This window comes from Phaseolus vulgaris, chromosome 9 (assembly GCF_051622355.1).
Source record: "Phaseolus vulgaris cultivar YP4 chromosome 9, ASM5162235v1, whole genome shotgun sequence".
NCBI classification, from domain to species: Eukaryota; Viridiplantae; Streptophyta; class Magnoliopsida; order Fabales; family Fabaceae; genus Phaseolus; species Phaseolus vulgaris.
Genome location: NC_143506.1, coordinates 5,728,039 through 5,745,115, shown reverse-complemented (window position 1 = coordinate 5,745,115; position 17,077 = coordinate 5,728,039). Strand labels below are relative to the sequence as shown.

Sequence of the window (17,077 nt, the reverse complement as noted above, 5' to 3'; positions counted from 1 at the left end):
AAAAACACGACCAGCTGGGGATGGGTAATTAATTGTTGGTGTTTTTAGATGCCTTCACAGCTCTTGTGGGAGAAAGCATGTGAGCAAAGAGGGAATTGTCAGATAAGAGAACGTGGGAATAATTGAATGACATCTGTTCACACACATAAATTTAATAATGTAATAAATGATAATTCACATGTGCCATCGTTGCCTTAGCCACTCTGGTCCCTTATTTAAAGACTCCTAATTTGGTGCTTAGAGATGATAATAAATGTTCCTTAAACAAATACAAATTCTCTCACTCACTGCACCCTTCTCTTTCAATTTAGTCTTCACCATTCACTGCTTAAGGCAACATACTAATGGCCAGTGTCATGTTTGTTTTGGTCAGCTTCCTCGTATTATTATGTTGTTTCTCAGTTAACATTTGTGCCTTCTCACCTTCTGGATGGACCAGTGCACATGCCACCTTTTATGGAGGTAGCGATGCCTCTGGGACAATGGGTGAGTCAATGTACACTTAACATTTTTTTTCTTCTATATTTTATTCCCTTACGTATGATCCTTGTAACAATATCAGCATGATGCTAGCTAGCATGATTGAGTGTAGTTTAATACACCAATTATATTTGGTGAAAACTGTGCTTTGCCATGTCACTAGAGATATCCCAAAAGAATCTACATTTATTTTTTTCCTTTTACTGAAAGTTTGCATGTGTGAGAGTGCAGGAGGAGCTTGTGGGTATGGGAATCTGTATTCAACAGGGTATGGAACTGATACAGCAGCACTGAGTACTGCCTTATTTAACGATGGAGCTTCATGTGGGGAGTGCTACAAAATCATGTGCAATTATCAAGCAGACCCCAAATGGTGCTTGAAGGGAACATCTGTAACCATAACTGCCACAAACTTTTGCCCTCCCAATTTTGCTCTGCCAAGCAACAACGGTGGGTGGTGCAACCCTCCTCTCAAACACTTTGATATGGCTCAACCCGCATGGGAAAAGATTGGTATCTATAGAGGAGGGATCGTGCCCGTTTTGTTCCAAAGGTTTGAACTTTATTCAACATCTTTGTCTAATAATAGGACAAAACACTTAGATCCAGCTTTTTATAAGTTATTCTTTATTCAAAATTGAAGTTGAATAAACAAAGTTAAAACTATTATACATTTATGACTGGATCGATAATCGGACAGACCGATATAATAATAGTATGATAAATAATTTTATTAATCTATTAAAAAGTAAACTTTTAAACTTAACTCAATTTTATAAAATCAAACTTATAAAGTAAGATTTGCATTCCCTATGAAATGTCAAGAGTTGGGGTGTTCGTCCATTAAAACGGTAAGTGAGCTGGTTGAGAACGAGATCTCTAACAAATATTCACCTTTTATAGCGGTGGTTGTAGGAGTGGTGAGAAAAACTCATTAGATTGAATATATAAAAATGAAAAAAATTTACAAACTTATTAAAATATTTGGTTAAAGGTAATAATATAATGTTAGTTTATATATTAGATCATGAATATTTGTCCAGGAACTTTATAAAGCTGTAAATATATTTAACCTAATTGTTAGATACATGATTAACTTTGTCTTACTTGCAGGGTTCCATGCATGAAGAAGGGAGGGGTTAGGTTCAGTGTGAATGGGAGAGACTACTTTGAGCTTGTGCTGATCAACAATGTGGGAGGAGCTGGATCTGTTCAATCTGTGTCGATCAAAGGTTCAAAAACTGGATGGATGACTATGTCAAGAAATTGGGGAGCTAATTGGCAATCCAATGCCTTTTTGAATGGTCAATCTTTGTCTTTCAGAGTCACAACAACCGATGGTGTAACCAAACTTTTTCAAGATGTTGTTCCATCCAATTGGGCTTTTGGCCAGAGTTTCCCTACCACTGTTCAGTTTTAAGAGTTTTCTCATGGACGAAAGGGCAGAGGCGTGCCTCTTATTTTGCTGGAGCAGCCCGCCACCACTCTTCTCTTCTGCTTTTCAATTTCGTTAATATGGTTAGATCCAAGCCATGAACTTGATGGCCATAATGAAGAAGCCCAAATACACATTCCACTTGCATGAATCATAAGTGTGAGCCAAGTAGAAATAAACATTTTCACAGTTTTAATCATATACTATATATATATATATGAACTGTAAAGTGCTGTGTTGAGAGAATTCGGAACCCTCAAATTCTGTGTTATTATAATAAGTCTAGAAGCAATGTGCTTTTGGCTAATTTGTTCTTCAGTTTCATCACACAATCTATTTTTTATTATAAGACAAAATATTTATACGAAACTTATTATTTTATGTTTACTTTTTACAATAATACTGTTTTTTTATTATGTTATATTTTAGACTATTACTGTTTTTATAATTATGCGGCAACATCTAACATTTTATTTTCTTTTTTCAATATTTTTTTCATCTTGTATCTAGCATATATGTTCTATATGAGATTTATTTAGAGAGTCTCTCATAAGACAAACATGAAGAAAAAGTAAATTGAATTTTCCATAAGTAAAATTAGCATCTTAACAAGTTAAAATATTTTTTTTTTTACAAATGAACTTATATATATAAATTTTAATTTATAAATTAATCAACTTCCTTTTTTTCCGTATTTTCCCCTTTTCGTCTTTCACCATGTTTGAAAGTCTTCTACTGTGGTTCCCTAGTATATCGGTTGCATCTTCTTCTCCTGTTTACTCTTTGTAATTTATATAACAAATTATTTCTCTTTCATTTTCTTTATCTTAAAAATATTTATGAATAAATTTATTCAACCAAGTGCCCTTTGGTGTGATAGCAAGTTCTTAGTTTTCCTTTTCAAAACAAAACTTGTGTAGCAGAAGAGGGATTAAAATAATTTTAAAATGAAATTGAAAGCCCTTTACCTTTTTCTTAATAAATAAAAAAATCCTATTTGGAGTTTTAAGTTTTGAAAAGTCTTGACATTTACCATAGTCTCCTTTTGTGTTTGTGTTCTCTTCCTTCTGGTTGTCCTGTTCTGTGCTACTCTTTGCTTATTTATACTTATAATGCTTTCTTAAATATCAAAGTATATAAGTGATACTGTATCTGGGTAGCAGATTTCATTTCATTTCATTTTTTTAAATGGTTAACTTTAGGATTTATTGTGAGTCTAACAAGTTTTTTGGATCGACAATGTTATTTTCGTGCAAAAAGTATTTTTTCACCATAGTGATGTTGGTAGCAATTTTTTTTAACAGAGTTACTTAATAACAATTACTCCTCATTCACCATGAATTGTAAAAAGGTGCATGATCATGCAGGTTATTTCTGAAAAATGAGAAAAATGTTTATGGGTAAAATACAATGTGATTCTCATTATCATTGTTAACATTTACGAGTTTATTAAAGGAAAGGAAAAAAATATATAAACTACCCCGACAATTTTAAATAAGATATTATTTTTAACAGTGATTAAATTAATTCCAATGTAACTTATTCTTTATTATTAAAATAGTTATTATTTTTAATAGTAATTGAATAAATTATTAGATAAAGTATACTTTTTTTTATAATAAACTAATAATGGAGAAAATAATTATTTTTAAATTTTATCAGAATAAATTTTAAAAAATACTAAAAAATATTAAATGTTTCATTGTTTTAATTATTATTATTATGAATGTTAACTTTTATCGTAATTGATTCAATTTTTTATTAAAAAAATTAACTTTTATCGTACTTGATTAAATTAATGTTAAAAATGATACTATATATGGAATTAATTTAATTTAATTTTAAAAATAATTTATATGGTAAATAATTTAATTAAGTAAAAAAGAAACTTAAAGAAATAAGTTGTATTTGTAGATAAAAAAAAGTGGGAAGTTTTAAAAACAATTTGGGGTGTCAATAGCACCCCCAACTGATTGAAGGCGGTTTCTTCCTCCACTCCTATATTTTTCTTCCTGCATCTCCACAATTTTATAAATTTCAAAACTCACCTTCACCTTTTATTTGAAATCAGGATCTGGAAGAGTGTTACATATGCGTTAATCTGGAAGTGAATCATGTTGCTTTCTAGATGAGGGGGTGTTCCGAAAGCAAAATTTGCTTAAATTGTTGATTTCTGGATTGCTGAATCTAGAAGCCTAATTTCTATTACGGATTGGTAGATCTGAAATATTTTTTTTTCAATTATGGATTTCTGAATCTAAATGCATATTTTAAATTATGGATTGGCGGATCTAGGATGATTTTTTTAATTATGGATGTTCTGCATTTTTTATTTTGGATGAACACTGTCATTCATGTACTACCGGAAGCACCAATCCAAGAAGATACCAGTGTCAATCCAAAATTTTACCAGAAGTGCCAATTCAAAAATTTACCGGATTTCATAATCTGGAATAAAAAAATAAATGTATAGTTTTTATATATGGACGGTTTTGTCTTTGCATAACATTGTGGAGGTGCAGGAAGAAAAATGTTGGGGGTGCAAGAAGAAACTGCCCCGATTGAAGTGTACGAGGCCCATTAAGATTTTGGTGAACAGAAACACAGAATCTGGAATCCTATGTTGTCACTTTGTTGTAAGTAAGTACTAAATGAGGAGTGGTTCTGTAACCTGTGTTACGAATTACGATAGTGTTGCCCTATCTATCTAAGTCTGCTAGTGCAAGGGGATTTTGGAGTACTTTTTGTCACTTAAATTTGAACAAAAATTAAAATGTCAACCATAAACAAGGACAAGATCATCGATGAATCGAACTGTTCAGAAACCGAAGTACTGGATGAGAATAAAGAAGAGGAGGAAGATGAAGACTTACAGAAGCTTCTAGTCCCTGACGTGCAGAATCTTCCCATCACTCCTCCTTCCGCCGTCGAATCTAACTTTGCCACTTTCTTCGCCCTAGGTAATCCTATTCACACTCACGTTACATTCTTTTCATAAACCCTAAACCTCGGTAATTAACTATGTAGTTAATTTGAAGTTCAGATTTTATGAAGCCAGCTCACGATCAGTACGTTTACAGGCACGCCAATGGGTATACTATCCATTCCTTTGAGGTTTTACTTCGAATTGGATTGTGTTGGTATTTTCTTAAAAATATAATCATTCTCTGTAACTGTTGTTGTTACCTTAAAGCTTGTGTGTGATTGGGTTGGCTCCTTCCCACGTTGCTTTCAAGGATGAAGGTGGAATCACAGCCGTTGATTTCAATGTTGGGAAGTCTGATCGCAGCGAGATGAAAGTCACTGGAAAGCGGAAGAAGGTATATTTTCCCAATTTGGAATTTTCACATTTTCTTGCTGTCTGTTTCTGGAAAGTCATATAAAATGTTTCTCGAAAGCAGAAGAACATTGACACTGTTTCGTGAAATTCTGTGCGTTTCAAAATGGTTTACTTTATGGAATAGCTTCTTATCCTTTCATTATTAAATTGGGATATCTTTTCGTGCAGAATGCACAACACTTTGAGTCCAATACTGCTTTGTGTAAAATATCTACCAAGAATGATACTTATATTGTAAGGTAAATTCTCTATTATTTGTATATTCTGTTTGCGGTTGTGTGTTTAGCCAATTCCTCTTCTTCCCGGGTCTCCTTCAAACTCTCTAATAGCATAACTTGTGATTTTTTAGATGTTGCGTCAAAGGCTCCCTCTTGGAAGTGAATCAACAATTGATCAAGCAACCAGAACTGCTTAATGTTTCGGTAAGACTAACTATGCGCTTATCCAGCCTGATTTTTTCATTGCAGATAAACCTTTCTTATAACAGGAGTAATTATTCCGAATATCAAATCCGATAATTATATAGTGTGTATGGCCCCTTACATTTTATATTTTACGACAAGGCCAAATTCTGTTTGATTTGCTAACCTTCTTCATTATCAAATCTGTCTGTTATTATCTTTTCTAATTGAATCCTTCCAATAGGCTTCTAGTGCTTAAATGGGGGGGGGGGGGGGGTTAATTTTTTGTTTGAAGTTTCGGTGTGAAGTATAGGGACTTTCTACAACAACAGTACTGGATATATGTGCCACGTTCAATGCTGTTATCTGTGCTGTGGTTGCCTTTGTATTTGACATAAAAGTGCATTCATTGGTGTAAACGTGTTATATTATCACTAGACTAAACACTATAGCTGATAGTCAGAGCGTAACACTTTATATACAAGAACATATCGGTCCAAGCGTTACTATTTGATTATGACTTAGTGCACTGGCTTATATCATGGTATAATTGATACACCTTACAACAATCTAAGGAAACAACTACTCCTAAAAAAGCTATCCATATTTTTTGAGGTTCCTCCTACTTATAATGTCAATGTATTGAGAGCTGATATGGCTCATATTTGGGTCCCCGGAGGCTTGTAGCCCTCTTGGTTTATTTTTTCTTTCTGTGATTCACCAGGAAAAAATGTGTTAGACCCCTTGTATGTGCTTGTGCTAGAAGAGGGAAAGTTGGGAATAGTGGTCCAGTAAGTCCGCACCTGATTGTTAAAATACACTTAAAGAGTTAATGACCAACGAGAACCTGATCATAGCAGATATGGCAATCGAGAATACAATGTATTAGGATTGGACTATATATAAAGGGAGGTAGTAGGTAGAGTTGTGGGGCATATTGGGATTAATCAAGAAATAGGTGGGAGAGTTCAGGTATCTTGAATACTTCAGAGTAGAAACTAACCCCTTGTTTGGTAGAGAGGAGAGGGAAACAATATTGGCTGTTTGGTTTAAGAGAGATTAAAAATGGTGAGACTTACTCTATTATTTCTCATATGTTTCTATTCATATCTCTCACCTATATCTATACTCTACCAAGCGACTAAATATTCAATTTTATTCCTTACTTTATTCTTTTCTATTTTCATCCTCTCTAATTTCTTTTTCTAAACCAAACACACCCTAATGACAGAAGGAGACAAAATGGTTCCTTTTATCGTATTATTCTTGTCTCTGATTCAGTATTCTTTTGATACTGATTATGACCGTGTTTGTAACATATATCGTACACGACTGTGTTGTAATCTTATCTTCATCCCAATGCGCTGTGCTAATTCTGTGAACTATTTATCTGTTTTTATTTCTTTTATTCTTTTGTCCCTCTTTATGAATTTCTTTTCATCAATACTTCAGGCCGACAGAGAAGGATACATTGCTATTATCATGCCAAAACCTGGCGATTGGCTGAAGATCAAGGCTTCCCTCGTTAGCCTTCAGGAGTACAAGAAATTGAAGGAAGTTAGTTGAATGAGTAGCGTACCCAATAAGAATGGTGCCATATTGAAAGGGCTTGCATGATTTCCCCGCATGATCCTTCATCAGAGGGGTTCCAAATGCCACAAACTGGATGAAATTGAAACATATTTAGGTGCAGAAAATGGTGAGAAACCGCTTTCAGTCCTAAATCCGTGGCATTAGTGCTTACCGAGTGGCTGGACGATTAGATAAATCTCTCAACGCAATGAAAACCAAGAATCTCATTATATTGGAGCTAATGGGCGACCTTTCATTAGGTTTTTGTCTTTTTTTATATATATTTTGTTATTTTATTTTTTCTTTTGAACAATTTAAATTAATAAAAAAAGAGTGATGATGATATGACTTATGCCACTTTCCGACCATTTTTTAAGATAATTACTGGCCAGTTTTCCCTTTTTTTTAATATAAATTGTTATAGCTTTATAAGAAAGAAAGTGATGGGTGAAATTGGCTGATTGTAAAAACTGAGAACAAAAGTAATTGTTTTTAAAGTACATGATTGAGACTAATTTTAACCAAAAATCAAGAGATTTGAAGTATGTTGCGTAAAAAAATATAGAAGAAAAAGAGGGAGATGAACTTCTTTTTTAAATTTTAAATAAATAATCTCAAATAGTTTTACCAATTATAAATTATTGAAGTTGCACATGTATAAATTAAAAGTCAAGCCAAAATTTGTAAGCTTTTTCCTCCGAATCGAAGAAGTATAACAGACTTTCTTGGCAACAAAATTAAGAAAAGTGGAGAAACTGAACAAAATTCTTGTTATTTGATGTGAAACGGGTTTTCCTCTATTTCGTGTTTTTTTTTTTCGTGTTTTTGTTTTCTTCTGGCTGTGGAAATGCTTAGTTTTTGTTTTCTTTTGCATTTAATTTTTTTTTCGTTCACTTTTATGCTCTGTCAACCTTCATTTTAGTTTTTTCGTTTTCTCATTCTGTTCACTTTTTTTCAATCTGTTCATTTGCAGTTTAATCTGTGCTTCCAGTTTTGCGTTTTTTTATCCAAATTTGAAAAGGTTCGTGTTTTTGTTTTCTTATGATTGTGGAAATGTTAAGCTTTCGTTTTCTTTTGCATTTATTTTTTTTCTTTTTCGTTTTTTTTTGTGCTCTGTGAACCTCCATTTTAGTTTTTTTTTTCCATTCCGTTTATCTTATTTTGTTCACTTTTTTTGTAATTTGTTCATTTGCAATTTAATTTGTGCTTCCAGTTTTGCGCTTTTGATCCAAGTTTGAAAAGCTAGTTGTGTTTGTGTAAAAAAAATTCAATTTCAAGATCATTAATTAAGTGTAATGATGTATTTTTTATTAACTAAGCACACTTCATTTACAATTCCAATATCATTATTATTAATTATTAATATATTAATATTAATAATATTAATTAATATTAATATTAGCTTATTATAATATTTCTAATTCTAATTATAATTACTTTTTAAAATTAAAATTACAATTAGAGTATAATGGGTAGTGTTGGATAGAAGGTGAAACACTTCTTTTGCATTTTGATATTTACCCATTCTCTACTTTTGCTTTGTTCTTTCTTTTGCATTCTAACCATTCTCTTTTTTTGTGCGTTATTCTACTATAGCAAACTACCACCACACATCATGCCTCCATTCACAAGCAAGCTCATGGTTATATTTTATCTCTTTTTTTTTATCTTTTAACTCTTTTTTTTTGTCTGCAATGTTTTCCCTTCATCTCTTTTCTGTTCACAGTTTCAAGCTTTTATTTTTTCATTTCATCTATTTTATGATATTTTTGTACACTTTTTTTTATCTTATTTTTGGTTTTGTGCATGTTAATATTATTTGTCAATTGTTATTGGTTTTTTATTTGTGGTTTTTCGTTTTGATAATTATGTTTTCTCTTGCCTTTTTGTCCATTTTTTTTCTATTTTTTATTTAGGTTTTAGGGTTTTTGTTTTTGTTTTGACTAACACATTCATAGTTTTTACAACTATAAAACATGTTGTGGATGATGATGATTGGTGGTATACTACATGTATCTGTAACAAGGCAGTTTACCCCGACTCCAAAAATGTTTTTTTTTTAAAAAGTGCAATAAGCATGTAATGAAGATGTCCCTTAGGTACACGCTTTAACATATGTGTTATTGATTTATTCTCCAATATTGATTGCATTACAGTACTCATGTGTTGGTTTCAACATATTGTATTTGTATGTCAGGTATATATTGCAACTCCGTGTGATTGATGACACTGATTCTACACCATTCATGCTTTTTGACAAAGAAGTCAACTCACTCCTGAATAAATCATGTGCTGAAACTTTTGAAAAACATGAAAAGGTTATCGTTGCACACCTTTAAATGAGAATTATATATATATATATATAGCCATGCATTGTTAATTTGAATTTCATTTTTATTTTAGAATGGAATGTAAGAAATTATGTAAATTAATTTCTATAAAGTGACTCACATGACTTAGAGTTTGGACTTTGGGCTCGAATATGATTTAATAATAATAATAGAATTAAATGGTCCATTGGTTAACGTGAGAAATATATGTATATGATATGCTTAATGAAAATCGACATCTGATGGAGATTGGGAACTAAAGGCTATAGGGTTCCGTCTCTACAAATAATAGTTGTTTCACTGTTAACCATCACGAGAGTGTGTGACAAGAACCAAATTGTTAAGAGATAGATTGGAACAAAGGTGATAAAGTAACTGCTCAAGTAAGATCACTCATGGATCAAGGTTGCGTTCATAATAATGTTTAATCGTGTTTTACCTTACATGTGGTATAAGAGCCTCATTGCTCATTTTTGTGATTCTCCATTAATGCTTTTCCAAAAATCAAAGAACCCTAATTTTAAAATTAGGGTTTATGGATTAAGGTATACATTAACATAACACTAATCTGCACCCAACGCCATTAACGACGTTAGCACCCTGTACCTGAACCCATTATTAAAGTCGCTGCCGGCACGAAACCGCAAGCCACCGTTGCTCGCGTTTTTCTCCGCCGCCGCTCGTCCATCTCTGTTGCTGGTATTGCTTGCAGCGACGACACGGTTGGTCGCGACCTGGTTCGGCGTCAAGGATAAAGATCGAACCCAAGCGTGGCGGTTCGTCGGTTGGTGCAGTGGTTTCTATGCTCTTTGGTGGCGTGGACGACGTCGGGGTTGAAAAAGGAGAGCGTGGTGGCGGTGGCGTCGGGGTTGGAGAGGAAGAGAAACGGCATCGCGCGGTGATCGTTTGGTGGCGCGGTGGTCATCTTCCTAAATGGGATCGAACACCATTGTGCGTGCAGCACGCAGTGGTTCGTGGCTGGAGGCGCACGGTGGTTCGCGCAGCACGGTGCTTGAGGGGTGGTGGTTTTTTATGGTGGAAATGGGAGTGTGCAACGTGGCTTGGCGGCAGGGTGGTTCATGGATCCTTAAAACGTCGTTGTTGGTTCATTAAGTGATTAGGATTTCATGATAAAGTGGAAGGAAATTATATTATAATATAAAATAATGGTAATTGTATTATAATATAAAATAATGAAACAATGTACGAAAAGAATTAGTAAACCATGTACGAGAAATTCTCTGCACCTAACGCCATATTTTTTTTTTATGTAATTTAATTTGCATTAAATTAGAGTTTAATTAAAATTAATTAATTCCACCTTATGTTATAATGGAATTTAATTTGTATTAAATTAGTTTTCATTAAATTAAAGTTTTAAAGAATTTTATTATGTTATAATGTAACTTAATTTTCATTAAATTAAAGTTTTAATGAAATTTTATTATGTTATAATGTAATTTAATTTGTATTAAATTAAAGTTTAATTAATTGATTGAAAGTGAGGGATGAAAAATTATTTTTTCCGCTTTATGTATTATTTTTAAATTTAAATTTTGAAATTATTTGTATGATAGATTTGTAATCATCAAAGTGATCAAATCTTTATGTTTTATTTAATTCGAAATTATGGATGAATTTTATTTCAATTTGTATGATATATTTGTAATCATCAAATCTTTATGTTTTGTTTAATTCCAAATTATAGATGAATTTTATTTCAATTAATGATATAATTTCTGAAATTATTTGTATGATAGATTTGTTAATCACCAAAGTGATCAAATCTTTAAGTTTTATTTAATTTCATATTACTGATAAATTTTATTTCAAGTACCTATAGAATGGATGCTAAATTATTTAAATATGGGTAAATGGAAATTCATTATTATAAGACATTTTTGGATCACCTAAAGGATGATTAGTTGTCCTTATAATTAATGGATATGATTGTTGGTAGTGAGTATGTGTTATTAGTTTTGCTTGTATATCCAAAGATAACAAGTGTTTCTAGTTAATGCATATATCTTGCCAAATAAAGTTAATACTATTAGCATCATTATGTTTTGTGTATTAATGAATCTCCCAAAGGAGAACATTAGTATACATAGAATGTTTTCTGAATCTGTATTGTTTGTTTAGTTTATGACTCAAAGTATTAATGTTAAGCATGTATGATTGCAGTATTTGTTCCTGTAGCCTTACATTCGCAAGCTACGTCTGTTCCAGTCTTTAATGGTCTAAATTTTTCTGACTGGAGTGAAAAAGTCCAAATTCACTTAGGTGTATTGGATCTTGATTTGGCCATTCGAATCGAGAAACCTACTGCTATTGATGATAGTAGTAATGAGGAGAAAGCTCATTATAGGGCTTGGGAAAAGTCAAATAAACTTAGCCTGATGTTTATGCGAATGAGCATAGCAAACAATATTAAGTCTACTCTTCCTAAAACCGAGAATGCAAAAGAATTTATGAAATTTGTGGAATAGCGCTCCCAAAAAGATGATAAGTCTCTTGATGAGACATTAATGAGTACATCAACCACCATGAATGCTTATTATGTATATTTTGAATCAAACTTAACTGAAGTTTCACATAATCTTGGTGGATTGTTTCGGAATGCACAACTCAGGTTTCTAACATGATGCAAGGATTCCTTTCAACCTGAACCATAAAGCCAAATGAAAAGTTTGTCTTCATGGGGAATAGAGAGAAGGTTCCAGTGGAAGCAGTCAAGACTTATCGTTTAATCCTCGACACTGGATTTTATTTAGACTTAATGGATACTTTTTATGTACCTAGTATATCTAGGAATTTAGTTTCATTGTCTAAACTTGATGTTGTCGAATACTCTTTTAAATTTGGGAATGGATGTTTCAGTTTATATCAGCGTACCTATTTGATTGGATCTAGTACTCTTTATGATGGATTATATAGATTGAATCTCGATAATCTATATGCTGAAACTCTTATGACCTCGCATCATAATGTTGGCACTAAATGTAGTTTGGTGAATGAATGTTCTACTTTCTTGTGGCACAAACGTTTGGGACATATTTTCAAAGAAAGGATGGAAAGATTAGTAAAGAATGAAATACTTCCAAGTTTGGATTTTACTGATTTGAATGTATGTGTGGATTGTATTAAAGGCAAACAAACAAAACACACAAAGAAAGGAGCCACTAGAAGTACTCAGCTTCTTGAAATTATACACACTGATATATGTGAACCTTTTGATGCAAGTTTTTTCAATAAAGAAAGGTATTTTATCACCTTTATTGATGATTTTTCACGTTATGGTTATGTTTATTTACTGCATGAAAAATTGCAAGTAGTGAATGCCTTGGAAGTTTATATTAATGAAGTGGAAAGGCAATTAGACAGAAAGGTGAAAATTGTCAGGTCAGACAGAGGTGGTGAATATTATGGAAAGTATGATGAAAGTGGACAACACCCTGGTCCGTTTGCTAAGTTCCTTGAGAGACATGGTATTTGTGCTCAATACACAATGTCAGGTACACCACAACAAAATGGTGTTTCAGAAAGGCGTAATCGAACCTTAATGGATATGGTTAGGAGCATGTTAAGTAAGTCAACTGTACTTGTTTCATTGTGGATGTATGCTTTAAAAACTGCCATGTATCTATTGAACAGGGTTCCTAGTAAGGCAGTTCAAAATACACCTTTTGAATTGTGGACAGGAAGGAAACCCAGTTTGAGACACCTGCATGTTTGAGAATGTCAGGCAGAAGTTAGAATATACAATCCGCAAGAAAAGAAATTGGATGCAAGAACAATCAATGGATATTTCATTGGTTATCCAGCAAAGTCAAAAGGGTATATGTTTTACTGTCCTACCCATAGCACAAGAATTGTTGAATCTGGCATTGAAAATGGTGAAATCAGTGGGAGTGATACTTCACAAAATGTGGAGATTAAGGAAGTCAGAGTACAAGTTCTTTTAACTAGTACTTCAACTTCAAGTATTGTTGTTCCTAATGTAGTTTAACCACTCAACGATGAAGAAAAACAACAAATTAATGATCATGAAGTTAACAATGAACCTGTAGTAGAACAACCACAAGAAATAGTATTAAGAAGATCTCAAAGAGAAAGAAAGTCTGCTATTTTGAATGATTATGTGGTTTATCTACAAGAGTCAGAAAATGACTTAGGTATTGATCCAGTTTCATTTTCATACGCCATCAATGATGATAATATGATAAGTGGTTAGATGCCATGAAAGATGAGCTTAACTCAATGGCACATAATGATGTATGGGACCTAATAGAGTTGCTAGAAGGATGCAAGAGAGTCGGGTGTAAATGGGTCTTTAAGACTAAATGTGACTCTCATGGCAATATCGAACGTTACAAGGCCCGACTTGTTGCCAAAGGTTTTACTCAAAAGGATGGCATTGATTATAAGGAAACATTTTCACCTGTTTTTAAGAAAGATTCCTTTAGAATTATCATGGCATTAGTAGCTCATTATGATCTCGAGTTACATCAGATGGATGTCAAAACTGCCTTTTTGAATGGGGATTTAGAAGAGGATGTTTATATGGACCAACCAGTGGGGTTCATTGAAGAAGGAAAAGAACACATGGTGTGTAAACTTAAGAAATCAATATACGGGCTTAAACAAGCTTCTAGGCAATGGTATCTTAAGTTCAATGATACTATTGTGTCCTTTGGATTTAAGGAAAACATCGTTGATCGATGTATATACCTGAAGGTTAGTGGGAGCAAGTTTATATTCCTGATTCTGTATGTTGATGATATCTTGCTTGCAACTAATGATCTTGGTCTATTGAGTGAGACTAAGAAGTTTTTCTCTTATAACTTTGAGATGAAAGATATGGGTGAGGCATACTATGTGATAGGAATAGAAATATTTCGTGGTAGATCACAATGACTGTTAGGTTTGTCTCAGAAAGCATATATTAATAAAGTTTTAGAGAGATTCAGAATGGATAAATGTTCAACATCTCCTGTTCCAATACAGAAAGGAGACAAATTTAGTCTCATGCAATGTCCAAAGAATGATTTGGAACGGAAACAGATGAAGAATATACCTTATGCATCTATTGTTGGGAGTTTAATGTATGCTCAAACTTGTACACGACCAAATATTAGTTTTGCAGTTGGTATGCTTGGAAGATACCAGAGTAATCCAGGATTGGATCATTGGAAAGCTGCAAAGAAAGTTTTAAGATACTTGCAAGGAACGAAGGATCACATGCTTAATTATAAAAGATCTGATCATCTTGAGGTGATTGGATATACATATTCAGATTTTGTTGGCTGTGTGAATACACGAAAGTCTACATTTGGTTATGTGTATCTGTTAGCTGGAGGAGCGATTTCATGGAAAAGTGCGAAGTAGACAGTCATTATTGCATTCACCATGGAGGCTGAATTTGTGGCATGCTTTGAGGCCACAGTTTAGGCTAATTGGTTGCGGAATTTTGTTTTAGGACTTAAAATTGTTAACAGTATTGCCAAGCCTCTGATAATTTATTGTGATAACTCCGTAGCCGTTTTCTTTTCTAAAAACGACAAGTATTCCAAAGGTGCTAAACATATGGAATTGAAATACTTTGTCGTTAAAGAAGAAGTTCAGAAACATAGAGTGTCAATAGAACATATTAACACTGATCTTATGATTGCTAACCCTTTAACAAAAGGGTTACCGCCCAAAACATTTATTGGTCATGTTGTAAATATGGGCATTATGTCTACTAGTGAATGATGAATGTTGTTATTAATGCTTATTTGACACTCTGAGCTCATAGATAAATAAAGTTTCTGAAATTTATGTTTTCTACTTTATGTATATGCATGTAAATTATGTTGTGGAAAACAAATTATGTTGTTATTGATGAAAATAACATTATGTTTGAACCTATTATGGATTTCACATTATAAAGTCATATTAATGAGAAAGAATGATATAGTAGTACATGGAAGGAAATGTGTTATTTAAATGACATGTAACCGCCATGACTCTTATTATTTTTGTATCCTTGATTTTGATTAATGATAGAACCAATTTATGTAAGACCTTTTAAATGTGCATTTATGTAATTATTAAATCATGAAAGTATTATAACTCATATGAGTCAAGTGAGAGAATGTAAGAAATTATGTAAATTAATTTTTATAAAGTGACTCACATGACTTAGAGTTTGGGCTTTGAGCCCGAATATGATTTAATAATAATAATAGAATTAAAGGGTCTATTGGTTAACGTGAGAAATATATATCTGATGATATACCTAATGAAAACCGACATCTGATGGAGATTGGGAACTAAAGGCTACAAAGTTATGTCTCTGCAAATAATAGTTGTTTCATTGTTAACTATCACGAAAGTGTGTGACAAGAACCGAATTCCTAAGAGATAGATTGAGACAAAGGTGATAAAGTAACTCCTCAAGTAGGATCACTCATGGATCAAGGTAAGTATCTATTCTTTTTTTATTGTATGATTGTGTGAGAATCATGATATGATAAGATCTGTATGTGAACATTATTGTATGCGTTCATAATCATGTTTAATCGTGTTTTAACTTACATGGAACTATTTGAAAAGAATTTGCAGAAATATTGGAGAAAATTTTTTTGTTCAAGGTTGATTCAAAAATGGATAAAGACTTCAGGTTTAAGCAAACCTTTAGGTAGTGTTTGCTTCTTGGGGTGGACGGTGTAGTCGACGACGGATGTCCCAGTCACCCCCTTGTTTGGATCAGCTGATTAATGAAAGTACGGGGGTGAGGGAGTAGATGGCTGGAAGGAGAAGGTTCTTTCTCACAAGTGCAGAGAAAGAAGAGGGAGAAGAAAGAAAACCACCTAGAAATGTGGTAATGACGTATGTGCCCTCATTTCTTTTATAAAATTTCCTATGAATTAGTTATTTTTTATCTATTTTTTCCTTATTAATCAGAATTAATAAAATACGAAATTTTAGGCTTTATAATAATATAATATAATAATATAATAAATAATAATATTATAAATATTTATATATTTAAAACAGTAATTTTTTTATTAATATTAATAATATAAATGTTTAAATATTAAAATAAAAATAATATGTAAAATTAATTTATAAAATAATAATAATAAAAATAAATTTTTAAAATAAAGATAAAAATATAAATTAAATTAATTAATAATAATTAAATAAATGTATTAAATAATGATATTATTAATAATTATTATTTTAATTTTATATTCTTTTATTTATAATTAAAATTTTATATTATTTTAATTAACTAAAATGTACACAAAATTATTTTTTTTATACACCAGGATAAATTTGTAATCTTACAATTTATACCATTAAAAATAATTAAAATGTCCTTACAACCATTACATCATTCACCAATTTCAATAAACTTTTTCACAAATCCACTCTAACATACCTTAATCCAAATAACCTCAACTTTCTTCACACTTCCACTACCCCACACCCTCAACTTTTCACTCCCCCACACCCTTTAATCCAAACAAAG

The 17,077-nt window shown here is 32.2% G+C and overlaps 2 protein-coding genes across 2 annotated transcripts; both read left to right on the top strand.

Moving 5' to 3' along the window:
* The first annotated feature begins 241 nt into the window (after nt 1-241).
* On the top strand, nt 242-2,284 carry LOC137822488 (expansin-A11). The gene is made up of 3 exons (XM_068627385.2): nt 242-486; nt 712-1,033; nt 1,594-2,284. Exons 1-3 carry the CDS (start codon nt 345-347, stop codon nt 1,898-1,900), a joined length of 771 nt encoding a protein of 256 aa, XP_068483486.1. The 5' UTR covers nt 242-344; the 3' UTR covers nt 1,901-2,284.
* Nucleotides 2,285-3,164: 880 nt separating this feature from the next.
* LOC137821931 (Single hybrid motif superfamily protein) lies at nt 3,165-7,585 on the top strand. The gene is made up of 6 exons (XM_068626739.2): nt 3,165-4,875; nt 4,959-5,007; nt 5,109-5,235; nt 5,424-5,494; nt 5,605-5,677; nt 7,109-7,585. Exons 1-6 carry the CDS (start codon nt 4,689-4,691, stop codon nt 7,220-7,222), a joined length of 621 nt encoding a protein of 206 aa, XP_068482840.1. The 5' UTR covers nt 3,165-4,688; the 3' UTR covers nt 7,223-7,585.
* Nucleotides 7,586-17,077: the final 9,492 nt, after the last annotated feature.